Source organism: Vidua chalybeata, chromosome 33 (assembly GCF_026979565.1).
Source record: "Vidua chalybeata isolate OUT-0048 chromosome 33, bVidCha1 merged haplotype, whole genome shotgun sequence".
Taxonomy (NCBI): domain Eukaryota; kingdom Metazoa; phylum Chordata; class Aves; order Passeriformes; family Viduidae; genus Vidua; species Vidua chalybeata.
The window spans coordinates 503,597-530,954 of NC_071562.1; the positions used below are offsets into that span (position 1 = coordinate 503,597).

A 27,358-nucleotide genomic window follows, 5' to 3' on the forward strand; every position below is an offset into this window, starting at 1 on the left:
CCGGAAAAATCCCTCAAAACTCCACCAGGGGGCGCTGGATGAGCGGGCGCTGCTAGGAGCAAAAAATCCGATTTTTAAAAGGGATTTGTGCAAAAAATCTCAATTTTTTAAAGGGATTTGGGTCAAAAATCCCTCAAAAATGGCGCAAAAAATCCGGATTTTTTAAGGGATTTGTGTAAAAAATCCCGAAAAAATCCCCCAGGGGCGCTGGGTGAGCGCGCGCTGCTCGGAGCTGCTGCACTGGGTATGTGAGAGGCCCGGACACTGCTGAGATTCCCTTTTTTAAAGAGTTTTGTACAAAAAAATTCCCCAAAAAAAATCCCAATAAAATTAAAAAAAAAAAAAAAATCCCGATTTTTTAAGGGTTTGGTGCCAAAAATCCCGAGAAAAATCCCTCAAAACTCCACCAGGGGGCGCTGGGTGAGCGAGAGCCGCTCGGAGCCAAAAAATCCGATTTTTTAAAGGGATTTGTGCAAAAAAACCCAATTTTTTAAAGGGATTTGTGCAAAAATCTCAAATTTTTAAAGGGATTTGGGTCAAAAATCCCTCAAAATTCCCAAAAATAATTCCGATTTTTTAAGGGTTTGGTGCCAAAAATCCCACAAAAATCCCCCCGGGGCGCTGCTTGGAGCCAAAAATAATCCGATTTTTTAAAGGGATTTGTGCAAAAAAATCTCAATTGTTTAAAGGGATTTGGGTCAAAAATCCCTCAAAATTTCAAAAAAAAAAAAATCCAATTTTTTAAGGGTTTGGAGCCAAAAATCCCGGGAAAATCTCAAAACAATCCCCCCGGGGGCGCTGGGTGAGCGCGTGCTGCTCAGAGCCGCTGCGCTGGGTCTGCGAGAGGCCCGGACACTGCTGAGATTCCCTTTTTTAAAAGAGTTTGCTGTAAAAAAATCCCGCAAAAAAATCCTAATAAAATCTCCCAAAAATCCCGATTTTTTAAGGGTTTGGTGCCAAAAATCCCGAAAAAATCCCTCAAAACTCCACCAGGGGGCGCTGGGTGAGCGAGCGCCGCTCAGAGCCAAAAAATCCGATTTTTAAAAGGGATTTGGGCAAAAAAATCTCACTTTTTAAAAGGGATTTGGGTCAAAAATCCCTCAAAAATGCCGCAAAAAATCCGGATTTTTTAAAGGGATTGGTGCCAAAAATCCCGAAAAAATCCCTCAAAACTCCACCAAGGGGAACTGGGTGAGCGTGCGCTGCGCTGGGTCTGCGAGAGGCCTGGACACTGCTGAGATTCCCTTTTTTAAATTGTTTTGTGTTAAAAAAATCCCAATAAAATCCCCCCAAAAAATCCCGATTTTAAAAGATTTTGTGTCAAAAATCCCACAAAAAATCCCAATAAAAGCCCCCAAAACTCCCGATTTTTTAAGGGTTTGGTGCCAAAAATCCCTCAGAACTCCACCAGGGGGCGCTGGGTGAGCGCGCTGCTAGGAGCCAAAAAATCCGATTTTTTAAAGGGATCTGTGCAAAAAAATCTCACTTTTTTAAAGGGATTTGGGTGAAAAATCCTTCAAAAATGCCGCAAAAAATCCGATTTTTTAAAGAGATTTGGGTCAAAAATCCCTCAAAAATGGCGCAAAAAATCCGGATTTTTTTAAGGGATTGGTGCCAAAAATCTCGAAAAAATCCCCCCGGGGGCTCTGGGTGAGCGAGCGCCGCTCGGAGCCGCTGAGATTCCCTTTTTTTTTCATGGGGTTTTGTGCCAAAAATCCCCCAAAAATGTAGAAAAATCCCGCAAAAATCCCCCAAAAAAATCGCGATTTTCAAAGGGATTTGTGACAAAAATTCTGATTTTTAAAGGGTTTTCTGAAAAAAAAAATCCGATTTTTTAAAGGAATTTGTGCAAAAAGTCCTGCAAAAAATCCCTCAAAAAATCCCCTCAGCCCATCCCAGATCCCTGAGGGAACAGGGAGCCCCTCACAACAGATCCCTGAGGGAATGGGGGATCCCCTCACCCATTAACAGATCCCTGAGGGAATGGGGGATCCCCTCACCCATTAACAGATCCCTGAGGGAATGGGGGATCCCCTCACCCATTAACAGATCCCTGAGGGAATGGGGGATCCCCTCACCCATTAACAGATCCCTGAGGGAATGGGGGATCCCCTCACCCATTAACAGATCCCTGAGGGAATGGGGGATCCCCTCACCCATTAACAGATCCCTGAGGGAATGATTGATCCCCTCACCCATTAACAGATCCCTGAGGGAATGGGGATCCACTCACCCATTAACAGATCCCTGAGGGAATGATTGATCCCCTCACCCATTAACAGATCCCTGAGGGAATGATTGATCCCCTCACCCATTAACAGATCCCTGAGGGAATGGGGATCCCCTCACCCATTAACAGATCCCTGAGGGAATGGGGGATCCCCTCACCCATTAACAGATCCCTGAGGGAATGGGGGATCCCCTCACTCATTAACAGATCCCTGAGGGAATGATTGATCCCCTCACTCGTTAACAGATCCCTGAGGGAATGATTGATCCCCTCACCCATTAACACATCCCTGAGGGAATGATTGATCCCCTCACTCATTAACAGATCCCTGAGGGAATGATTGATCCCCTCACCCATTAACAGATCTCTGAGGGAATGATTGATCCCCTCACCCATTAACAGATCCCTGAGGGAATGGGGGATCCCCTCACCCATTAACAGATCTCTGAGGGAATGGGGGATCCCCTCACTTATTAACAGATCCCTGAGGGAATGGGGGATCCCCTCACCCATTAACAGATCCCTGAGGGAATGGGGGATCCCCTCACTCATTAACAGATCCCTGAGGGAACGGGGATCCCCTCACCCATTAACAGATCCCTGAGGGAATGGGGGATCCCCTCACCCATTAACAGATCCCTGAGGGAATGGGGGATCCCCTCACTCATTAACAGATCCCTGAGGGAACGGGGATCCACTCACCCATTAACAGATCCCTGAGTGAATGGGGGATCCCCTCACCCACTTCCAAATCCCCGCGGTCTCCAATGGCGCCGCTCCCCCTCCCCACACGGCTCCTCGACGCCCTATTGGATCAGCCACTTGTCAATCATCTCCATGGGCCAATAGAACTCGCGAGTCTCCCCAGGCGGCGGGACCACCGCCGTGCGCTGGAGGGCGGGACTCTGCCTCATCCCCGCGCTTCCATTGGCTGTCTCAGCAGCCTCTGCGCTGCAATTGGCGGAGACTCCTGTCAATCACACCCAAACCTTCAGGTGGAGCGGCGGGGCTTGTTGTGCTCTCCTGTCAGCCAGGTGCCACTCCCAGCCAGACACGGCAGCTGATTGGCTGTTTCACCCATCAATCATCCGCACCTGAGTGTCGCTTCCCACCGCTCCGCACCTGAGCCTTCCATTCGCCGCTTCCACACCGCTTCCCACGGTGGTGTGGGCGCCGAGCCCCTCCCTGGCTCTCACTGGATAATCTTCCTGCCCATCAACTCGATTGCGCAATTCCATTGGTTAGAGATGCGGCAGGCGGAGCTTGTCACTGCAGGTCCTTCTCATGATTGGCCAAGACGCTGCGGGTGGGCGGTCCCAGACGCGGAACTCGAGCGCTGATTGGCCGCGGGCTTTCCCCGCTGTCAGTCGGTGCCGGCCGGGGCGGCGGCGGCGGCTCCGCGATGGCGGCGGGCGCGGGGCTCCCGGTGAGGGGGGAACGGCGCGGAGTCCCCCCGGGAGAGCGGCCGGGGGTCGCCGTGGCCACGGAGCGCAGGTACGAGGGGCGGGGAGCGCCGTGAGGGAGCTGTCATTGAACAATGGAGCCGTTCCCCCCTCAGGGGTGGGGGCGCTGGGGGGGCGGGGCATCGCCCCCCTGAGGGGCAAAATGGAGGCGCCCCCCCTGAGGGCCCTGGGGCTTCCCGCCTTTTCTGCGTGAGGGGGTGGCAGCGCTGAGGGGCGTCTGGGGGGAGCCCAAACCCCCTCACAAAGCCCAAACCCCCAACCCCCCTCACATACCCCTCACAAACCCCGCCTGAGGGGTTTGGGGTCACCCCCTTTGTGAGGGGTTGTGGTTCGACCCCCCCTCTTGAAGGGGGTTTGGGGCCACCCCAATTTTGGGGGGTTTGGGGTCACCCCGTTTGTGCGGGGATTTGGTTCAACCCCCCCTTTGTGAGGGGGTTTGAGGGGATTTGGATTGACCCCCCATTTAGGGGGGTATTTGGGGTCACCCCAATTTTGGGGGGTTTGGGGTCACCCCGTTTGTGCGGGGATTTGGATTGACCCCCCCTTTGTGAGGGGGTTTGAGGGGATTTGGATTGACCCCCCATTTAGGGGGGGATGTGAGGTCACCCCAATTTTGGGGGGTTTGGGGTCATCCCGTTTGTGCGGGGATTTGGATTGACCCCCCCTTTGGAGGGGATTTGGATTGACCCCCCCCTTTTAGGGGGGGATGTGGGGTCACCCCATTTTTGGGGGTTTGGGGTCACCCAAATTTTTGGAGGTTTGGGGTCACCCCAATTTTGGGGGATTTTTTGGCCTGAACCACCCTTTGTGAGGATTTGGGGTCTCCCCATTTTTGAGGGGTTTTGGATTGACCCCCGTTTTTAGGGGGGTTTGGGGTCACCCCAATTTTGGGGTTTTGGGGTCACCCCCATTTTTGGGGGTTCGTGGTCACCCCGTTTGTGAGGGGTTTTGGTCCGACCCCCCTTTGTGAGGGGGGTTTGGGGTCACCTCAGTTTTGGGAATATTTTGGCCTGACCCCCCCTTTGTGGGGGTTTTGGGGTCTCCCCATTTTAGGGGATTTGGGGTCACCCCGTTTTTAGGGGGGTTTGGGGTCACCCCCATTTTTGGGGTTTTTTGGGGTCAAACTCCCCCTTTTTGGGTTTTTTGGGGGGGGTGAACCCCTCTTTTTGGGTTTTTTTGGGGTCACACTCCCCCTTTTTGGGGATTTTTTTCATGTCAAACTCCCCCATTTTGTGTTTTTTGGGGGGGTCAAACTCCCCCTTTTTGGTTTTTTTTGGGGGTGACCCCCTTTTTTGGGTTTTTTTGGGGTCAAACTCCCCTTTTTGGGGCTGAAATGTGAAATTTCGGGACCAAAATGTCAAATTTTGGGCATAAAATGTGGGATTTTGGGGCTTAAATATGAAATGTTAGGGTTGAAATATGAAATTTTGGGGCTGAAATGTGGGATTTGGGGGCTGAAATATGAAATTTTGGGGCTTAAATATGAAATTTTGGGGTTTGAACATGAAATATTGGGGTGAAATGTGGGATTTTGGGGGCAAAAAAGGTCAAATTTTGGGGCCAAAAAGTCAAATTCTGGGCATGAAATCTGGGATTTTGGGGTGAAATGTGAAATTTGGGGTGAAATGTGGGATTTTAGGGCTTAAAAATTGAATTTTGGATGTGAAATGTGGGATTAAATGTGGGATTTTGGGGCTGAAATGTGAAATTATGGGGTGAAATGTGGGATTTTGGGGTGAAATGTGAGGTTTTGGGCTTAAAAGTCAAATTTCGGGGTGAAATGCGGGGTTTTGGCTCTAAAACCCGGGATTTTGGGGCCAAAATGTGGGATTAAATTTGGCATTTTGGGGCTGAAATGCAGGATTTTAGTGCTGAAATGTGGGATTTTTGGCTTCAAACCCAGGATTTTGGGGCCAAAATGGGAATTTTTGGGTGAAACGTGGGATTTTGGGGCCGATCCAGAGGATTTTGGGGTCCAAGTGTTGGATTAAAGCTGGGATTTTGGGGCTGAAATGGGAATTTTGGGCTGCAATGTGATTTTTTTTTGATGCTGCAATGTGACATTTTGGGCAGCAGAGGAGGTTTTTGATCGTGCAATGTGCATTTTTGATACAGAAATGGGAATTTTTGGGCTGAAATGTCAAATTTTTGATGGTGCAATGGGAATTTCTGGGCTGCAATGGGACTTTTTGGGGCCAAAATGTGGAATTTTGGGGCCACAATGTGGAATTTTGGGGCCACAATGTGCATTTTTCAGGCTGCAGTGGGAATTTTTGGACTCCAATGTGCATTTTTGATGCTGAAATGGGAATTTTTTGGGTTGAAATGTCAAATTTTTGGTGCTGCAATGGGAATTTTTGATGGTGCAATGTGACATTTGAAGGCTGCAATGGGAATTTTGGGGCTGAAATGTGAATTTTTTTGGGGGCTGAAATGTCAAATTTTGGTGCTGCAATGGGAATTTTTGGACTCCAATGTGCATTTTTGATACTGAAATGGGAAATTTTTGGGTTGAAATGTTAAATTTTGGTGCTGTAATGGGAATTTTTTGGCTACAGTGGGAATTTCTGATGCTGCAATGTGAATTTTTGTGCTGAACCAGAGGATTTTGGGGCTGAAATGTGGGATTTTGGGGACAAAATGTGGGATTTTTGGGCTGAAATGTGGGGGTTTGGGGGCTGAAATGTGAATTTCTCATGCTGAAATGTGAATTTCTGATGCTGCAATGTGACATTTTAATGCTGCAATGGGAATTTTTGGGCAGAACCAGAGGATTTTGGGGCTGAAATGTTGAATTTTTAGGTTGAAATGGGAATTTTTGGGCTGAAATGTTGAATTTTTGTGCTGAAATGGGAATTTTTGGGCTGAAATGGGAATTTTTCAGAATGCAATGGGAATTTTTGATGCTGCAATGGGAATTTCTGGGCAGAACCAGGGAATTTTGGGGCTGCAATGTGACATTTTGGGGCTGAAAAGTGGAATTTTGGTGTCAAAATGTGGGATTAAATCTGGGATTTTGGGCTAAACCAGAGGATTTTGGGTCTCCAATGGGAATTTTTGGGCTGAAATGGGAATTTTTCAGGCTGCAATGTCAATTTTTGATGCTGCAATGGGAATTTTTGATTCTGCAATGGGAATTTTTGGGCTGAGATGGGAATTTTTGATTCTGCAATGGGAATTTTTGATTCTGCAATGGGAATTTTTGGGCTGAGATGGGAATTTTTGATGCTGCAATGGGAATTTTTGGTGCTGCAACAGGAATTTTTGGGCTGAGATGGGAATTTTTTATGCTGCAATGGGAATTTTTGGTGCTGCAATGGGAATTTTTCAGGCTGCAATGTCAATTTTTGATGCTGCAATGGGAATTGTTGTGGCCGAAATGCAGGATTTTGGGGCCACAATGTGACTTTTGCAGGCTGCAATGGGAATTTTGGGACTCCGAGGTGCATTTTGGGACTGAAATGTGATTTTTTTTTATCCCCCCCAGGTGATCCCGGGCCGGCCATGGCAGCCCCGGCTCCTGGAGCCTGGAGGGGCCCTGGGGAAATCTGGGATTTTTTGAATCTGCAATGGGAATTTTGGGACTCCAATGGGAATTTTTCCATCAGAAATGTGATTTTTTCCATCAGAAATGTGCATTTTCCCATCAGAAATGTGAATTTTCCCATCTGAAATGTGCATTTTCCCATCAGAAATGTGCATTTTCCCATCTGAAATGTGCATTTTCCCATCAGAAATGTGATTTTCCCCATCTGAAATGTGATTTTTCCCATCAGAAATGTGCATTTTCCCATCAGAAATGTGATTTTTCCCATCTGAAATGTGCATTTTCCTATCAGAAATGTGATTTTCCCCATCTGAAATGTGATTTTTCCCACCAGAAATGTGATTTTTCCCATCCGAAATGTGATTTTTCCCATCAGAAATGTGCATTTTCCCATGAGAAATGTGCATTTTCCCATCAGAAATGTGATTTTTTCCATCAGAAATGTGATTTTTTCCATCAGAAATGTGAATTTTCCCATCTGAAATGTGATTTTTGGACTGAAATGTGCATTTTTCCCCCCCCCCGCCCAGGTGATCCCGGGCCGGCCATGGCAGCCCTGGCTCCTGGAGCCTGGAGGGGCCCTGGGGAAATCTGGGATTTGGGGCTGCAATGGGAATTTTTCAGGCTGAAATATGTGCATTTTTGGGACTCCAAGGTGCATTTTTGGGACTCCGAGGTGCATTTTTGGACTGAAATGTGATTTTTTTATCCAGGCTCCAGGACTGCCATGGCCAGCCCGGAATCACCTGGAGGGGCCCTGGGGAAATCTGGGATTTGGGGCTGCAATGGGAATTTTTCAGGCTGAAATATGTGCATTTTTGGGACTCCGAGGTGCATTTTTGGGACTCCAAGGTGCATTTTTGGGACTCCGAGGTGCATTTTTGGACTGAAATGTCATTTTTTTCCCTCCCCAGGTGATCCCGGGCTGGCCATGGCCTCTCCTGCCGGCAGCCCCGGCTCCTGGAGCCTGGAGGGGCCCTCGGGCTCCCCGGCAGCGCCGGGGGAGGCGCTGAGCCCCGACGAGCTGCAGCTGCTGGCCAAGCTGGAGGAGCAGAACCGGTCAGCAAACAAAGAGCATTTTATATTTTCTGCCCTTTACTGCGGCAGAAATTGGAGTTAAAATTGATGTTGTTTGGGTTTGGGGCAATAGCTCCATTTTGGGGTGGAAATATCTCCATTTTTGGGGGAAAATATCTCCATTTTTGGGGTCATTTTAGGTGGAATATCTCCATTTTTGGGGAGAATATATCAATTTTGGGGAAAATATCTCCATGTTTGGGTGGAATATCTCCATTTTTGGGTGGAATATCTCCATGTTTGGGTGAAATATCTCCACGTTTGGGTGGAATATCTCCATTTTTGGGTGGAATATCTCCATTTTTGGGTCACTCCCACCCTCTCTGTGCACATTTTGGGTCACTCCCACCTGCCCTGGGCACCTTTCAGGTGAGTTTTGGGTGAGTTTTGGATGAGTTCTGGGTGAGTTTTGGGTGAGTTTCATGTGAGTTCTGGGTGAGTTCTGGGTGAGTTTTGGGTGAGTTTCGCGTGAGTTTTGGGTGAGTTTCGCGTGAGTTCTGGGTGAATTTTGGGTGAGTTCTGGGTGAGTTTTGGGTGAGTTCTGGGTGAGTTCTGGGTGAGCTCTGGGTGAGTTTTGGGTGAGTTTTGGGTGAGCTCTGGGTGAGTTTTGGGTGAGTTTTGGGTGAGTTTTGGGTGAGTTTTGGGTGAGTTCTGGGTGAGTTTTGGGTGAGTTCTGCATGAGTTCTGCGTGAGTTTTGGGTGAGTTTTGGGTGAGTTCTGGGTGAGTTCTGGGTGAGTTTTCGGTGAGTTCTGGGTGAGTTTTGGGTGAGTTTTGGGTGAGTTTTGGGTGAGTTTCGCATGAGTTTTGGGTGAGTGAGTTTTGGGTGAGTTTTGGGTGAGTTCTGGGTGAGTTCTGAGTGAGTTTTGGGTGAGTTTCACGTGAGTTTTGGGTGAGTTTTCGGTGAGTTCTAGGTGACTTCTGGTGAGTTTTGGGTGAGTTTCGCGTGAGTTCTGGGTGAGTTTTGGATGAGTTTCGCGTGAGTTTTGGGTGAGTTTCGGGTGAGTTTTGGGTGAGTTTCGTGTGAGCTCTGGGTGAGCTCTGGGTGAGTTCTGGGTGAGTTTTGGATGAGTTTTGGGTGAGCTCTGGGTGAGTTCTGGGTGAGTTCTGGGTGAGTTTTGGGTGAGTTTTGGGTGAGCTCTGGGTGAGTTTCATGTGAGTTTCATGTGAGTTTCATGTGAGTTCTGGGTGAGCTCTGGGTGAGCTCTGGGTGAGCTCTGGGTGAGCTCTGGGTGAGTTCTGGGTGAGTTTTGGGTGAGTTCTGGGTGAGTTCTGGGTGAGTTCTGGGTGAGTTTTGGGTGAGCTCTGGGTGAGTTTTGCGTGAGTTCTGGGTGAGTTCTGGGTGAGTTTTGGGTGAGTTCTGGGTGAGTTCTGGGTGAGTTCTGGGTGAGTTTTGGGTGAGCTCTGGGTGAGTTTTGGGTGAGTTCTGGGTGAGTTTTGGGTGAGTTTTGCGTGAGTTTTGCGTGAGTTCTGGGTGAGTTTTGGGTGAGTTCTGGGTGAGTTCTGGGTGAGTTTTGGGTGAGTTCTGGGTGAGTTCTGGGTGAGTTTTGGGTGAGTTTTGGGTGAGTTTTGGGTGAGTTCTGGGTGAGTTCTGGGTGAGTTCTGGGTGAGTTTTGGGTGAGTTCTGGGTGAGTTTTGGGTGAGTTTCACGTGAGTTTTGGGTGAGTTTCGCGTGAGTTTCACGTGAGTTTTGGGTGAGTTTCAGGTATGTTTTGGCTCTCCCCAGGCTGCTGGAGGCCGACTCCAAGTCGATGCGCTCGGTGAACGGCTCGCGGCGCAACAGCGGCTCCTCGCTGGTGTCCAGCTCCTCGGCCTCGTCCAACCTCAGCCACCTGGAGGAGGACACCTGGATCCTCTGGGGCCGCATCGTCAACGAGTGGGACGAGTGGAGGAAGAAGAAGGAGAAGCTGCTCAAGGTGGTTTTGGGATGGATTTGTCCAGTTTGTTGGGTTTTGGGGTGGATGTGTCCAAGTTGTTGGGTTTTGGGTGGATTTTTGTCCAATTTGTTGGGTTTTTGGGGTAGAATTCTCCAATTTGTTGGGTTTTCGGGTGGATTTGTCCGATGGGATGAGTTTTGGGATGGATTTTTGCCCAGTTTGTCGTGTTTTGGGGTGGGTTTGTCCAGTTTGTTGTGTTTTAGGGGGGGGTGTCTAATGGGATGAGTTTTAGAATGGGTTTGTCCCTAAAGGTCATTTTTTGAGATGGATTTGTCCAATTGGTTCCATTTTGGGGTGGATTTCTCCAATTTGTTGGGTTTTGGGATGGATTTGTCCCAAAGGCTTGGTTTTTGGGATGGATTTCTCCAATTTGTTGGGTTTTTAGGTAGATTTTTGTCCAGTTCGTTGGGTTTTGGGATGGATTTCTCCAATTTTTTGTGTTTTGGGATGGATTTGTCCCAGAGGATCATTTTTTTGGGATGGATTTATCCAATTGGTTGTGTTTTAGGATGGATTTCTCTAATTTGCTGGGTTTGGGGTGGATTTTTGTCCAGTTTGTTGTGTTTTTGGATGGATTTCTCCAGTTTGTTGGGTTTTGGAATGGATTTGCCCAATTTGTTGTGTTTTAGGATGGATTTGTCCCAAAAGCTTGTTTTTTGGGATGGATTTCTCCAATTTGTTGGGTTTTTAGGTAGATTTTTGTCCAATTTGTTGGGTTTTGGAATGGATTTGCCCGATTTGTTGGGTTTTGGGATGGATTTGTCCCAAAGGCTTGCTTTTTGGGATGGATTTCTCCAGTTTGTTAGGTTTTTAGGTAGATTTTTGTCTAATTTGTTGGGTTTTGAGATGGATTTGCCCAATTTGTTGGGTCTTGTGGTGGATTTGTCCCTTTGGCTCAGGTTTTGGGGCCGGTTTGGTCACCTGGACACGTTTTGGGATGGGTTTGTCCAACAGGAGAACACGGCTTGGGTCCTGCTTTGAGCATCCCACGTTTGGGGTCACCCTGACCCCCTGTCCCCAGTGTCCCCAGTGTGCCCAGGAGCTGATCCCAAAGGGGATCCCAAACCACTTCTGGGCCACCGTGGTGCCAGGAGCAGGGACAGTGGGGTTTGGGGTCACGTTTGGGTCTGGGGTCATGTTTGGGGTCATGTTTGGGGTCACATTTGGGGTTTGGGGTCATGTTTGGGGTCACATTTGGGGTGTGTGTGTCCCCAGGAGCTGATCCCAAAGGGGATCCCAAACCACTTCTGGGCCACCGTGGTGCCAGGAGCAGGGACAGTGGGGTTTGGGGTCACGTTTGGGTCTGGGGTCATGTTTGGGGTCATGTTTGGGGTCACATTTGGGGTTTGGGGTCATGTTTGGGGTCACATTTGGGGTGTGTGTGTCCCAGGAGCTGATCCCAAAGGGGATCCTGCCCCATTTCCGGGCCATCGTGTGGCAGCTGCTGTGCCCTGGAGCAGCAGATTTGGGGTCCCATTTTGGGTTTGGGGTCACATTTGGGGTTTGGGATCCCATTTGGGGTGACATTTGGGGTTTGTGATGACATTTGGGGTGACGTTTGGGGTGACTGTGTCCCAGGAGCTGATCCGCAAGGGGATCCCGCCGCACTTCCGGGCCATCGTGTGGCAGCTCCTGTGCCCTGGAGCAGGGACAGTGGGATTTGGGGTCATGTTTGGGATTCAGTGGGATTTGGGGTCACGTTTAGGATTTGGGGTCCCATTTGTGGTGACATTTGGGGTGACGTTTGGGGTGACTGTGTCCCAGGAGCTGATCCGCAAGGGGATCCCGCAGCACTTCCGGGCCATCGTGTGGCAGCTGCTGTGCCCTGGAGCAGGGGCAGTGGGATTTAGGGTCCCATTTGGGGTCCCATTTGTGGTGACATTTGAGGTTTGGGGTGACGTTTGGGATCACTGTGTCCCAGGAGCTGATCCGCAAGGGGATCCCGCAGCACTTCCGGGCCATCGTGTGGCAGCTGCTGTGCAGCGCGGCCGAGCTGCCGCTCAAGGCGCAGTACTCGGAGCTGCTGCGGATGTCGTCGCCCTGCGAGCGCCTGATCCGCCGCGACATCGCCCGCACCTACCCCGAGCACGACTTCTTCAAGGGCCAGGACAGCCTGGGCCAGGAGGTGCTCTTCAACGTCATGAAGGTGACAGCCTGGGGACACTGGGACACTGACAGGGGTGGCACTGGGACAGGGCCAGGAGGTGCTCTTCAACGTCATGAAGGTGACAGCCTGGGGACACTGGGACATGGAGCTGGGGTGGCACTGGGACAGGAGGTGCTCTTCAGTGTCATGAAGGTGACAACATGGGGACACTGATATGGGACAGGAGGTGGGACAGGGCCAGGAGATGTTCCTCAGGGTGCTGAAGGTGACCCTGGGGACACTGCCAGGGGTGGAACAGATGTTCCTCAGGGTGCTGAAGGTGACCCTGGGGACACTGCCAGGGGTGGGACAGATGTTCCTCAGGGTGCTGAAGGTGACACTGGGGACACTGCCAGGGGTGGGACAGATGTTCCTCAGGGTGCTGAAGGTGACCCTGGGGACACTGCCAGGGGTGGGACAGATGTTCCTCAGGGTGCTGCAGGTGACCCTGGGGACACTGCCAGGGGTGGGACAGATGTTCCTCAGGGTGCTGAAGGTGACCCTGGGGACACTGCCAGGGGTGGGACAGATGTTCCTCAGGGTGCTGAAGGTGACACTGGGGACACTGCCAGGGGTGGGACAGATGTTCCTCAGGGTGCTGAAGGTGACCCTGGGGACACTGCCAGGGGTGGGACAGATGTTCCTCAGGGTGCTGAAGGTGACCCTGGACCTTCTCCAGGCCTATTCTCTGGTGGATCGCGAGGTCGGTTACTGCCAGGGCAGCGCCTTCATCGTGGGACTGCTGCTCATGCAGGTGGGCACCCGGGCGTTTCTGGGAATTCCGGGGTGTTTTATGGGAATTCTAGAGCTTTTTTGGGAATTTTGGGGTTTTTTAATGGGAATTCCGGGGCTTTTTGTGGGAATTTTGGTGGGTTTTTTTGGGAATCCCAGCGGGTTTTTTAGGAATTTTGGTGTTTTTTTCTGGGAATCCTGGGTTTTTTTTTCTCAGAATTCCAGGATTTGCTGGGAATTCCGTGTTTTTTTTGGGAATTCCGTGTTTCCTCTGCCCGCAGATGCCCGAGGAGGAGGCGTTCAGCGTTTGATGGGAACTGTGGGGATTTTGCTGGGAATTGTGGGATTTTTGATGGGGAATTCCAGGATTTGCTGGGAATTCCATGGTTTTTTGGGAATTCTGTGTTTCCCCTGCCCGCAGATGCCCAAGGAGGAGGCGTTCAGTGTTTGCTGGGAACTGTGGGGATTTTGCTGGGAATTCCAGGATTTTGCTGGGAAATGCAGGTGTTTTTTGGGAATTCCGTGTTTTTTTGGGAATTGCGTGTTGCCCCTGCCCGCAGATGCCCGAGGAGGAGGCGGTCAGTGTTTGCTGGGAACTGTGGGGATTTTGCTGGGAATTCCAGGATTTGCCAGGAATTGCGGGATTTTTGATGGGGAATTCCAGGATTTTGCTGGGAAATGCAGGTTTTTTTGGGAATTCCGTGTTTTTTTGGGAATTGCGTGTTTTGCCTGCCCGCAGATGCCTGAGGAGGAGGCGTTCAGCGTCTTCGTGCGCCTCATGCAGCAGTACCGCCTGCGCGAGCTCTTCAAGCCCAGCATGGCCGAGCTGGGGCTCTGCATCTACCAGTTCGAGTTCCTGCTGCAGGTGGGGACAGGGACAGGGACACAGGGGACACAGGGGACAGGGACACAGGGGACAGCGGGGACAGGGACACAGAGGACATCGTGGGGACACCGTGGGGACAGGGACAGGGATGGGGACAGAGGGGACAGGGACACAGGGGACAGCGGGGACATCGTGGGGACAGGGACAGGGATGGGGACAGAGGGGACAGGGACAGGGACACTGTGGGGACAGGGACAGGAACACGGGACAGAGGGGACAGGGACAGGGACACTGTGGGGACAGGGACAGGAACACGGGACAGAGGGGACAGGGACAGGGACACTGTGGGGACAGGGACACCATGGGGACAGGGACAGGGACACAGGGGACAGAGGGGACAGGGGACAGGGACACAGGGGCCAGAGGGGACAGGGACAGGGACACAGGGGCCAGAGGGGACAGGGACACAGGGGACAGCGGGGACAGGGACACAGGGGACACCGTGGGGACAGGGACACCGTGGGGACAGGGACACCATGGGGACAGGGACACCATGGGGACAGGGACAGGGACACAGAGGACAGAGGGGACACGGACACAGGGGACACCATGGGGACAGGGACACCGTGGGGACAGGGACACCATGGGGACAGGGACAGGGACACAGAGGACAGAGGGGACACGGACACAGGGGACACCATGGGGACAGGGACACCGTGGGGACAGGGACAGGGACACAGGGGACATCGTGGGGACAGGGACACCGTGGGGACAGGGACAGGGACACAGAGGACAGAGGGGACAGGGACACAGGGGACACCATGGGGACAGGGACACCGTGGGGACAGGGACACAGGGGACACCGTGGGGACATCGTGGGGACAGGGACAGGGACACAGAGGGCAGAGGGGACACGGACACAGGGGACACCGTGGGGACACCGTGGTGACAGGGACACCGTGGGGACAGGGACACCGTGGGGACAGGGACAGGGACACAGAGGGCAGAGGGGACACAGACACAGGGGACACTGTGGGGACACCGTGGTGACAGGGACACCGTGGGGACAGGGACACAGAGGGCAGAGGGGACAGGGACACGGGGGACACTGTGGGGACAGGGACAGGGATGGGGACAGAGGGGACAGGGACACAGGGGACAGGGACACCATGGGGACAGAGGGGACAGGGACAGTGTGGGGACACCGTGGGGACAGGGACAGACCCCCAATTCCCAATTTTGTCCCCATATCCTGACCCCAAATTCCTGTTTTTGTCCGACCCCGAATTCTCATTTTTCTCTGACCCTGAATTCCCATTTTTGTCTGACCCCAATTCCTGTTTTTGTCCCTGAATCCAACCCCAAATTCCTATTTTTGTCTGACCCCAAATTCTCATTTTCATCCCCAAATCCAACCCCAAATTCCCATTTTTTGCCCCAAATTCCCATTTTTCTCCCCAAATCCAACCCCGAATTCCCATTTTTCTCCCCAAATCCAACTGCAAATTCCCATTTTTCGCCCCAAATCCAACCCCAAATTCCCCCTTTTCTCCCCAAATCCAACCCCAAATTCCCCTTTTTCTCCAACCCCAAATTCCCGTTTTTCTCCCTCAATCCAACCAAAAAATCCCATTTTTCTCCCCAATCCAACCCCAAATTCCCGTTTTTCTCCCCAAATTCCCATTTTTCTCCCCAATTTCCATTTTTTTCCCCAAATTCACGTTTTTCTCCCCAATTCCCGTTTCTCTCCCCACATCCGACCCCAATTCCCGCGTTCCGCAGGAGCAGCTGCCGGAGCTGAACGTGCACTTCCGCTCGCAGAGCTTCCTCACCTCCATGTACGCCTCGTCCTGGTTCCTCACGCTCTTCCTCACCACCTTCCCCCTGCCCGTGGCCACGCGCGTCTTCGACATCTTCATGTACGAGGTAGCCCAAAATCGGCCCCTTCCGACCCAAAACGTGGGCTTGGGGGGAGTCAGAATCCCTCAAAAATGGGTTTGGGGTGGGTCAAACTCCTCAAAAATGGGTTTGGGGTGGGTCAAACTCCTCAAAAATGGGTTTGGGGTGGGTCAAATCCTTCAGAAATGGGTTTGGGATGGATCAAACTCCTCAGAAATGGGTTTGGGGTGGATCAAACTCCTCAAAAATGGGTTTGGGGTGGATCAAACTCTTCAAAAATGGGTTTGGGTTTGATCAAACTCCTCAGAAATGGGTTTGGGGTGGATCAAACTCCTCAAAAACGAGTTTGGGGTGGATCAAACTCTTCAAAAATGGGTTTGGGTTTGATCAAACTCCTCAGAAATGGGTTTGGAGTGGATCAAACTCTTCAAAAATGGGTTTGGGGTTTGATCAAATCCATCAAAAATGGGTTTGGTTTGACCAAACTCCTCAAAAATGGGTTTGGGGTGGATCAAACTCCTCAAGAATGGGTTTGGTTTGACCAAATCCCCCAAAAATGGGTTTGGGGTGGCCGTGGTGGCCGTCGGGTGGCTGCAGTGACCCGGGGATGACCCGAGGTGGCCCCAGGGTGGTCACAGTGAGCCAAGGATGACCGAGGTGGCCCCAGGGTGGCTGCGCTGACCCGGGGATGACCCACGGTGGCCGCGGTGGCCCCGTGGTGGCCGTGCTGACCCGGGGATGACCCACGGTGGCCCCGTGGTGGCCGTGCTGACCCGGGGATGACCCACGGTGGCCCCGTGGTGGCTGTGCTGACCCGGGGATGACCCGCGGTGGCCCCGTGGTGGCCGTGCTGACCCGGGGATGACCCAGGGTGGCCCCGTGGTGGCCGTGCTGACCCGTGGTGTCCGTGGTGGCCCCGTGGTGGCTGTGCTGACCCGGGGATGACCCAGGGTGGCCCCGTGGTGGCTTTGCTGACCCGGGGATGACCCGTGGTGTCCGCGGTGGCCCCATGGTGGCCGTGCTGACCCGGGGATGACCCGCGGTGGCCCCGTGGTGGCTGTGCTGACCCGGGGTGGCCGCGGCAGGGGCTGGAGATCGTGTTCCGCGTGGGGATGGCCCTGCTGCAGTTCAACCAGGCCGAGCTGGTGCAGCTGGACATGGAGGGCATGTCCCAGGTACCAGCTGGCCTGGGGTGGCCTGGGGTGGGCTTGGTCAGTTGGGGTGGGCTTGGTCAGTGGGGTGGGCTTGGTCAATGGGGTGGGCTTGGTCAGTGGGGTGGGCTTGGGGTGGCCTGGGGCGGCCTTGGGGTGGGGTTGGTCAATGGGGTGGGCTTGGTCAGTGGGGTGGGGTTGGTCAGTGGGGTGGGGTTGGGGTGGCCTGGGGTGGCCTTGGGGTGGGGTTGGTCAGTGGGGTGGGGTTGGGGTGGCCTGGGGCGGCCTTGGGCAATGGGGTGGGGTTGGTCAGTGGGGTGGGTTTGGGGTGGCCTGGGGTGGCCTGGGGCAGCCTTGGGGTGGGGTTGGGGCAGCCTTGGGGTGGGATGGGTTTGGGCAATGGGGTGGGTTTGGGGTGACCTTGGTCAGTAGGGTGGGTTTGGGGTGGGCTTGGGGTGGGTTTGGTCATTGGAGTGGGTTTGGGGTGGAGTTGGTCAATGAGGGTCTGGTCAGTGGGATGGGTTTAGGATGGGTTTGGGATGGGTTTGGGATGGCCTTGGGCAATGGGGTGGCCTTGGGGTGGGTTTGGTCAGTGGGGTGGGGTTGGGGTGGGGTTTGGGGTGGGTTTGGTCAGTGAGACAGGGTTTGGGGTGGGGTTTGGGGTGGGTTTGGTCAGTGGGGTGGGTTTGAGGTGGATTTGGGATGAATTTGGCCAATGGGAAGGATTTGGGGGTGGATTTGATCAGTGGGAAGGATTTTGGGGTGGATTGGGGGTGGGTTTGATCAATGGGAAGGATTTGGGGATGGCTTTGGGATGGGTTTGGCCAATGGGACAGGGTTGGTGATCTGGGTTTGGTCAGTGGGGTGGGATTTGGGGTGGGTTTGGTCAGTGGATGGGTTTTAGGATGGGATTTGGGGTGGGTTTGGTCAGTGGATGGGTTTTAGGATGGGATTTGGGGTGGGTTTGGTCAGTGGATGGGTTTTAGGATGGGATTTGGGGTGGGTTTGCCAACGGGATGAGTTTATCCTCGTTTTGTTCTGGGTTTCCCTCATTTGGGGTTGGGTTTCCCTCATTCTGGGTGGGTTTTTGCCCAGTTTGGGCTGAATCTCCCCATTTTTGTTCTGAATTCCCCATTTCTGTGCTGAATTCCCCATTCCTGTTCCGAATTCCCCATTTCTGTTCCGAATTCCCCATTTCTGTGCTGAATTCCCCATTTCTGTGCTGAATTCCCCATTTCTGTTCCGAATTCCCATTTCTGTTCCGAATTCCCCATTTTTGTGCTGAATTCCCCATTTCTGTGCTGAATTCCCCATTTCTGTGCTGAATTCCCCATTCCTGTTCCGAATTCCCATTTCTGTTCCGAATTCCCCATTTCTGTTCTGAATTCCCCATTTCTGTGCTGAATTCCCCATTTCTGTGCTGAATTCCCCATTTCTGTTCCAAATTCCCATTTTTGTTCCGAATTCCCCATTTCTGTGCTGAATTCCCCATTTTTGTGCGGTCTCCCCGCCGTCGCTCTCGCAGTACTTCCAGAAGGTGATCCCGCACCAGTTCGACTCGTGCCCGGACCAGCTGATCCTGCGCGCCTGCCAGGTCAAGTACAACCCCCGCAGGATGAAGAGGTCAGGGGCCACCTGTGCCTGTGTCACCTGTCACCTGTGTCACTTGTCACCTGTGTCACCTGTGTGTCACCTGTGTCACCTGTGTCACCTGTCCCTGTGTAACCTGTGTGTCACCTGTGTCACCTGTGTCACCTGTCACCTGTGTCACCTGTCACCTGTGTCACCTGTGTGTCACCTGTGTGTCACCTGTGTCACCTGTCACCTGTGTGTCACCTGTGTCACCTGTCACCTGTGTCACCTGTCCCTGTGTCACCTGTGTCACCTGTCACCTGTGTCACCTGTGTGTCACCTGTGTGTCACCTGTGTCACCTGTCACCTGTGTCACCTGTGTGTCACCTGTGTCACCTGTGTGTCACCTGTGTCACCTGTCACCTGTGTCACCTGTCCCTGTGTCACCTGTGTCACCTGTCACCTGTGTCACCTCTGTGTCACCTGTGTCACCTGTGTCACCTGTGTCCCCTGTCACCTGTGTGTCACCTGTGTCACCTGTGTCACCTGTGTGTCACCTGTGTGTCACCTGTGTCACCTGTCACCTGTGTCACCTGTGTCCCCTGTCACCTGTGTGTCACCTGTGTCACCTGTGTGTCACCTGTGTGTCACCTGTGTCACCTGTCACCTGTGTCACCTGTCACCTGTGTCACCTGTGTGTCACCTGTGTCACCTGTCACCTGTGTCACCTGTGTGTCACCTGTGTGTCACCTGTGTCCCCTGTCACCTGTGTGTCACCTGTGTCACCTGTCACCTGTGTCACCTGTGTCCCCTGTCACCTGTGTGTCACCTGTGTCACCTGTGTCACCTGTGTCACCTGTGTCCCCTGTCACCTGTGTGTCACCTGTGTCACCTGTCTCCCCTGTCACCCGTGTGTCACCTGTGTCACCTGTGTCACCTGTCCCTGTGTCACCTGTGTGTCACCTGTGTCACCTGTGTCACCTGTCACCTGTGTCACCTGTGTCCCCTGTCACCTGTGTGTCACCTGTGTCACCTGTGTCACCTGTGTCACCTGTGTCCCCTGTCACCTGTGTGTCACCTGTGTCACCTGTGTCCCCTGTCACCCGTGTGTCACCTGTGTCACCTGTGTCACCTGTCACCTGTGTCACCTGTGTCACCTGTCCCTGTGTAACCTGTGTGTCACCTGTGTCACCTGTGTCACCTGTCACCTGTGTCACCTGTGTCCCCTGTCACCTGTGTGTCACCTGTGTCACCTGTGTCACCTGTGTGTCACCTGTGTCACCTGTCACCTGTGTCACCTGTCCCTGTGTCACCTGTGTCACCTGTCACCTGTGTCACCTGTGTGTCACCTGTGTCACCTGTGTCCCTGTGTCCCCTGTCACCTGTGTGTCACCTGTGTCACCTGTGTCACCTGTGTGTCACCTGTGTGTCACCTGTGTCACCTGTGTCACCTGTCACCTGTGTCACCTGTGTCACCTGTGTCCCCTGTCACCTGTGTCACCTGTGTCACCTGTGTGTCACCTGTGTGTCACCTGTGTCACCTGTCACCTGTGTCACCTGTGTGTCACCTGTGTCACCTGTCACCTGTGTCACCTGTGTGTCACCTGTGTCCCCTGTCACCTGTGTGTCACCTGTGTCACCTGTCACCTGTGTCACCTGTGTCCCCTGTCACCTGTGTCACCTGTGTCCCCTGTCACCTGTGTGTCACCTGTGTCACCTGTGTGTCACCTGTGTCCCCTGTCACCTGTGTGTCACCTGTGTCACCTGTCACCTGTGTCACCTGTGTCCCCTGTCACCTGTGTCACCTGTGTCACCTGTCACCCGTGTCACCTGTGTCCCCTGTCACCTGTGTGTCACCTGTGTCACCTGTGTCACCTGTGTCACCTGTGTCCCCTGTCACCTGTGTGTCACCTGTGTCACCTGTGTCCCCTGTCACCCGTGTGTCACCTGTGTCACCTGTGTCACCTGTCCCTGTGTCACCTGTGTGTCACCTGTGTCACCTGTGTCACCTGTCCCTGTGTCACCCGTGTGTCACCTGTGTCACCTGTGTCACCTGTCACCTGTGTCACCTGTGTGTCACCTGTGTCACCTGTGTCACCTGTCACCTGTGTCACCTGTCACCTGTGTCACCTGTGTCACCTGTCACCCGTGTGTCACCTGTGTCACCTGTGTCACCTGTCCCTGTGTAACCTGTGTGTCACCTGTGTCACCTGTGTCACCTGTCACCTGTGTCACCTGTGTCCCCTGTCACCTGTGTGTCACCTGTGTCACCTGTGTCACCTGTGTGTCACCTGTGTGTCACCTGTGTCACCTGTGTCCCCTGTCACCTGTGTGTCACCTGTGTCACCTGTGTCCCCTGTCACCCGTGTTTCACCTGTGTCACCTGTGTCACCTGTCACCTGTGTCACCTGTGTGTCACCTGTGTCACCTGTGTCACCTGTCACCTGTGTCACCTGTCACCTGTGTCACCTGTGTCACCTGTCACCCGTGTGTCACCTGTGTCACCTGTGTCACCTGTCCCTGTGTAACCTGTGTGTCACCTGTGTCACCTGTGTCACCTGTCACCTGTGTGTCACCTGTGTCACCTGTGTCACCTGTGTGTCACCTCCTGTCCTTGTGTCACCTGTGTCAGCTCCTCTCCCCTCTGTCACCTCCTGTCCCTGTGTCACCTCTCTGTCCCCTCCTGTCCCTGTCCCCTGTGTCCCCTGTGTCCCCTCCTATCCCCTGTGTCACCTTCTCTCCCTGTCCCCTCTGTCCCCATCTCTGACCCTCCCTGTCCCCACCCCTGTCCCTGTCCCTGTGTCCCTGTGTGCCTGTGTCCCCTGTCCCCATTGTCCTCTGTCCCTGTCCCTGTCTCTCTCCCTGTTCCTCTGTCCCCATGTCCCCTGTCCCATTGTCCCCTGTGTCCCTGTCCCTCTGTCCCCGTTGTCCCCAGCTATCCCTGTCCTTGTGTCCCTGTCCCCTCTGTCCCCAGCTGTCCCTGTCCCCATTGTCCCCATTGTCCCCATTGTCCCCATTGTCCCCTCTGTCCCCATTGTCCCCTGTCCCTGTCCCCATTGTCCCCATTGTCCCCATGTCCCCATTGTCCCCATGTCCCCATTGTCCCCAATGTCCCCATTGTCCCCATTGTCCCGTGTCCCTGTCCCCTCCCCAGGCTGGAGAAGGAATACGCCGCCCTCAAGAGCAAAGAGATGGAGGAGCAGATCGAGATCAAGGTGGGACACGGGGACACCTGGGGACATCGGGGACACCTGGGGACATGAGGGGACACCTGGGACACCTGGGGACATCTGGGGGACATGAGGGGACACAGGGGACACCTGGGGACATCTGGGGGACATGAGGGGACACCTGGGGACACCTGGGACATCTGGGGACATCTGGGGACATCTGGGACACCTGGGGACAGCTGGGACACCTGGGGACATCTGGGGGACATGAGGGGACATCTGGGGATGCCTGGGACATCTGGAGACACCTGGGGACACCTGGGATACCTGGGGACATCTGGGGATACCTGGGGACACCTGGGGACATTGGAGCCACCCAGGGCCACCAGAGTCACTCTGGGTGTCCCCAGGTTGTTCCCTGGCTGTCCCCAGGGTTGGTGACACCTGGGGACATCCCCTCCCCCTTTCCCGGGCTAATGTCCCTCTGTCCCCTCTCTGTCCCCTCATTGTCCCCTCTCTGTCCCCTCCCTGTCCCCTCCCTGTCCCTTCTCTGTCCCCTCTCTGTCCCCTGTGTCCCCTCATTGTCCCCTCCCTGTCCCCTCTCTGTCCCCTCATTGTCCCCTCCCTGTCCCCTCTCTGTCCCCTCTCTGTCCCCTCTCTGTCCCCTCATTGTCCCCTCTCTGTCCCCTCATTGTCCCCTCCCTGTCCCCTCTCTGTCCCCTCTCTGTCCCCTCTCTGTCCCCTCATTGTCCCCTCTCTGTCCCCTCATTGTCCCCTCATTGTCCCCTCTCTGTCCCCTCATTGTCCCCTCATTGTCCCCTCTCTGTCCCCTCATTGTCCCCTCATTGTCCCCTCCCTGTCCCCTCTCTGTCCCCTCCCTGTCCCCTCCCTGTCCCCTCTCTGTCCCCTGTGTCCCCTCATTGTCCCCTCTCTGTCCCCTCTCTGTCCCCTCTCTGTCCCCTCATTGTCCCCTCTCTGTCCCCTCTCTGTCCCCTCTCTGTCCCCTGTGTCCCCTCATTGTCCCCTCTCTGTCCCCTCATTGTCCCCTCCCTGTCCCCTCATTGTCCCCTCATTGTCCCCTCATTGTCCCCTCATTGTCCCCTCCCTGTCCCCTCTCTGTCCCCTCATTGTCCCCTCCCTGTCCCCTCTCTGTCCCCTCATTGTCCCCTCTCTGTCCCCTCATTGTCCCCTCTCTGTCCCCTCTCTGTCCCCTCATTGTCCCCTCCCTGTCCCCTCTTTGTCCCCTCTCTGTCCCCTCATTGTCCCCTCATTGTCCCCTCCCTGTCCCCTCATTGTCCCCTCATTGTCCCCTCCCTGTCCCCTCATTGTCCCCTCCCTGTCCCCTCCCTGTCCCCTCCCTGTCCCCTCTCTGTCCCCTCTCTGTCCCCTCAGCGGCTCCGCTCCGAGAATCGGCTCCTGAAGCAGCGAATCGAGACCCTGGAGAAGGTGAGGACCCCAAAAAACCTCCCCAAAAGACCCCAAAAGCCCCCAGAAAACCCAAAAACACCGCATGGAACAAAAAAACCAACACAAAAAAAAACCCCAAAACACCACATGGAACCAAAAAAACTCCCCAGAAAACCCCAAAAGCCCCCAAAAAAACCCAAAAACACTGCATGGAACAAAAAGAAAAACCCAAAACACCGTATGGAACCCAAAACCACCCCAGAAACACCCCAAAACACCGCATGGAACCCAGAAACACCCCAGAAACACCCCAAAAACCCAAACCCACTGCATGGAACCAAAAAACAAACCCAAAACACCATATGAAACCCAAAAACAAACCCAAAAAAAACCCAAAACACCACATGGAACCCAAAAACAAATCCAAAAAAACTCCAAAACCCCCCCCAAAACCCCAAAACACTCCATGGAACCGAAAAATAAACCCAAAAACCCCTGCATGGGACCAAGACCACCCCAAAAACAAACCCAAAAAACCCTAAAATGCTGCATGGAACCCCCAAAAAAACCCAAAAACCATCCCAAAAATCCCCAAAACACCGCATGGAACCCCAAAAACAAACCCAAAAACCCCAAAACACTGCATGGAACCCAAAAAACCCTAAAACACCACATAGAACCCAAAAAACAAATCCCAGAAAAACCCCAACCCTCTCCCCAAAAACCCAAAAACACTGCATGGAACCCAAAAACAAACCCAAAACCACTGCGTGGAACCCAAAAACACCCCAAAAACCAACCCAAAAAACCCTAAAACACTGCATGGGACCAAAAAACAAACCCAAAAAAACCCAAAATACCGCATGGAACCCCCAAAAAATACCCTAACACACTGCATGGAACCCCAAAAAACCCCAACCCCCCCCCCAAAAAAAAACCCTAAAACAGTGCATGGAACCCAAAAACCCCTAAAATGCTGCATGGGACCTAAAATTACCCCAAAACCCCCCAGGGGGATCCCAAAAACATCACCTGGAACCCAAAATCAAACCCAAAACACTGCACGGGAACCCAAACCCCCCCAAAAAAAACCCAAAAACTCCAAAGCACTGCATGGAACCCAAAATCACCCCAAAAAATCCCCAACCCCCCACCAAAAACCATGTGAAACCCCCAAAAAAAAACCACAAAAAAAAACCCAAACTGCTTAATGGAAACCAAAAAAAACCAAAAATCCCCCCAAAAAACCCACCAAAACATGCATGGAACCTAAAACAGACAAAAAAAAAAACCCCAAAAATAAAACAAACACCCAAAAAAGCAAAAAAAAAAAAAAAAAAAAAAAACAAAAAAAAACACTGCATGGAACAAAAAAAAAAAAAAAAAGCCCAAAAAAAACCCCAAAAAAGCCTAAAAATGCCCTGAAAACCCCAAACCACTGCATGGAACCTAAAACGAACCCCCCAAAAAAATAAAAAAAAACCCAAAATGCAAAAAAAAAAAAACTCCAAACCACTTCATGGAACATAAACCAAACCCAAAAAAAACCCCAAAAATAAAACAAACTCCCAAAAAGGCCAAAAAAAAACCCCAAACCAATGCATGGAACCAACAAAAAACCCAAAAAAGCCCAAAAAAAACCCAAAAAGCCCAAAACCCCCCCAAAAAACCCCAAAGCACTGCATGGAACCTAAAACAAACCCCCAAAAAACCCCAAAAAAGCAAAAAAAAAAAACCCAAAAAAACTAAATCGTCAAAAAAAAACAACCCAAAGCACTACAATGAACCTAAAACAAACCCAAAAAAAAAAAAAAAAAAAACAGAAGAACAAAAAATAACCCAAAAAGGCCAAAAAAAAACCCCACACCACTGAATGGAACCAAAAAAAAAAAAACCAAAAAACCCAAAAAATTAAACAAACCCCCAAAAATGCAAAAAAAAAAAAAAAAACCTCTGCATGCAACCTAAAACAACCCCCCCCCAAAAAACACCAGCCAAAAAAACCCAAAAAAAACCCAAAAATGCCCAAAAAACCCCGAAGCACGGCATGGAAGCTAAAACAAACCCCAAAAGAGCCCAAAACCCCACAAAAATGCCCAAAACCCCCCAAAAAATCCCATTTTTGAACCCAACCCCCACCCCGGGAATTCAGGAATGTCGCGGGCGGGGTCGCAGGGGCCTCTGGGGCTGTCACTGTCACCTGTCAGACACTGTCAGTGTCACTGTCCCTGTGTCACTGTCACTGTGTCACTGTGTCACTGTGTCACTGTCACCTGTCAGACACTGTCAGTGTCACTGTCATTGTGTCACTGTGTCACTGTGTCACTGTCACCTGTCAGACACTGTCACTGTCCCTGTGTCACTGTGTCACTGTGTCACTGTCACTGTGTCACTGTCACCTGTCAGACACTGTCAGTGTCACTGTCATTGTGTCACTGTCACTGTGTCACTGTCACTGTGTCACTGTCACCTGTCAGACACTGTCAGTGTCACTGTCACTGTCTCACTGTCACTGTCACTGTCTCACTGTCACTGTCACCTGTCAGACACTGTCAGTGTCACTGTGTCACTGTCACTGTGTCACTGTGTCACTGTCACCTGTCAGACACTGTCAGGGTCACTCTCACTGTGTCACTGTCACTGTCATTGTGTCACTGTCACTGTCATTGTGTCACTGTCCCTGTGTCACTGTCACTGTGTCAGACACTGTCAGTGTCACTGTCCCTGTCACTGTGTCACTGTCACTGTGTCACTGTCACTGTTGCTGTCTCTGACCCGTCTCTGTCCCTGTGTCACCGTCACTCTGTCGCTGTCTCTGTGTCCCTGTCACTGTGTCACTGTCCCTGTCACTGTCCCTGTCACTGTCCCTGTCACTCTGTCACTCTGTCCCTGTCGCTGTCGCTGTCTCTGACCCGTCTCTGTCTCTGTGTCCCTGTGTCACTGTCACTGTCACTCTGTCCCTGTGTCACTGTCCCTGTGTCACTGTCACTCTGTCACTCTGTCCCTGTCCCTGTCACTCTGTCACTCTGTCCCTGTCACTCTGTCGCTGTCGCTGTCTCTGACCCGTCTCTGTCTCTGTGTCCCTGTGTCGCTGTCCCTGTGTCACTGTCGCTCTGTCACTCTGTCCCTGTCACTCTGTCTCTGTGTCCCTGTCACTCTGTCCCTGTCACTCTGTCACTCTGTCCCTGTCACTCTGTCCCTGTGTCACTGTCGCTCTGTCACTCTGTCCCTGTCCCTGTCACTCTGTCACTCTGTCCCTGTGTCACTGTCGCTCTGTCACTCTGTCCCTGTCACTCTGTCCCTGTGTCACTGTCGCTCTGTCACTCTGTCCCTGTCACTCTGTCCCTGTGTCACTGTCGCTCTGTCACTCTGTCCCTGTCCCTGTCACTCTGTCACTCTGTCCCTGTGTCACTGTCGCTCTGTCACTCTGTCCCTGTGTCACTGTCGCTCTGTCACTCTGTCCCTGTCACTCTGTCCCTGTGTCACTGTCGCTCTGTCACTCTGTCCCTGTCACTCTGTCCCTGTGTCACTGTCGCTCTGTCACTCTGTCCCTGTCAGTCTGTCCCTGTGTCACTGTCACTCTGTCACTCTGTCCCTGTCCCTGTCACTCTGTCACTCTGTCCCTGTGTCACTGTCGCTCTGTCACTCTGTCCCTGTCACTCTGTCCCTGTCCCTGTGTCCCTGTCACTCTGTCCCTGTCACTCTGTCCCTGTCACGCTGTCGCTGTCTCTGACCCGTCTCTGTCACTCTGTCCCTGTCACTCTGTCCCTGTGTCCCTGTCACTGTCCCTGTCCCTGTGTCCCTGTCACTCTGTCCCTGTCACTCTGTCCCTCTCACTCTGTCCCTGTCACTGTCCCTGTGTCCCTGTCACTCTGTCCCTGTCACTCTGTCCCTGTGTCCCTGTCACTGTCACTCTGTCCCTGTGTCCCTGTCACTCTGTCCCTGTGTCCCTGTCACTCTGTCCCTGTCCCTGTGTCCCTGTCACTCTCTCCCTGTCACTCTGTCCCTCTCACTCTGTCCCTGTCCCTGTGTCCCTGTCACTCTGTCCCTGTCCCTGTGTCCCTGTCACTCTGTCCCTGTCACTCTGTCCCTCTCACTCTGTCCCTGTCCCTGTGTCCCTGTCACTCTGTCCCTCTCACTCTGTCCCTCTCACTCTGTCCCTGTCACTGTCCCTGTCCCTGTGTCCCTGTCACTCTGTCACTG

The 27,358-nt window shown here is 52.8% G+C and overlaps 1 protein-coding gene across 1 annotated transcript in view; it reads left to right on the forward strand.

Annotated features, from left to right (window-relative positions):
* The first annotated feature begins 3,602 nt into the window (after positions 1–3,602).
* EVI5L (ecotropic viral integration site 5 like) overlaps positions 3,603–27,358 on the forward strand; it is a 42,601-nt gene continuing 18,845 nt past the window's right edge. The window contains exons 1-11 of the mRNA XM_053968237.1: positions 3,603–3,724; positions 8,155–8,299; positions 10,042–10,231; positions 12,174–12,398; positions 13,078–13,152; positions 13,870–13,995; positions 15,739–15,882; positions 16,941–17,030; positions 18,532–18,629; positions 21,733–21,793; positions 23,141–23,194. Of these exons, the coding sequence (XP_053824212.1) occupies positions 8,172–8,299; positions 10,042–10,231; positions 12,174–12,398; positions 13,078–13,152; positions 13,870–13,995; positions 15,739–15,882; positions 16,941–17,030; positions 18,532–18,629; positions 21,733–21,793; positions 23,141–23,194 (1,191 nt within the window). The 5' untranslated portion in view covers positions 3,603–3,724; positions 8,155–8,171. The remainder of the gene's footprint in view (positions 3,725–8,154; positions 8,300–10,041; positions 10,232–12,173; positions 12,399–13,077; positions 13,153–13,869; positions 13,996–15,738; positions 15,883–16,940; positions 17,031–18,531; positions 18,630–21,732; positions 21,794–23,140; positions 23,195–27,358) is intronic.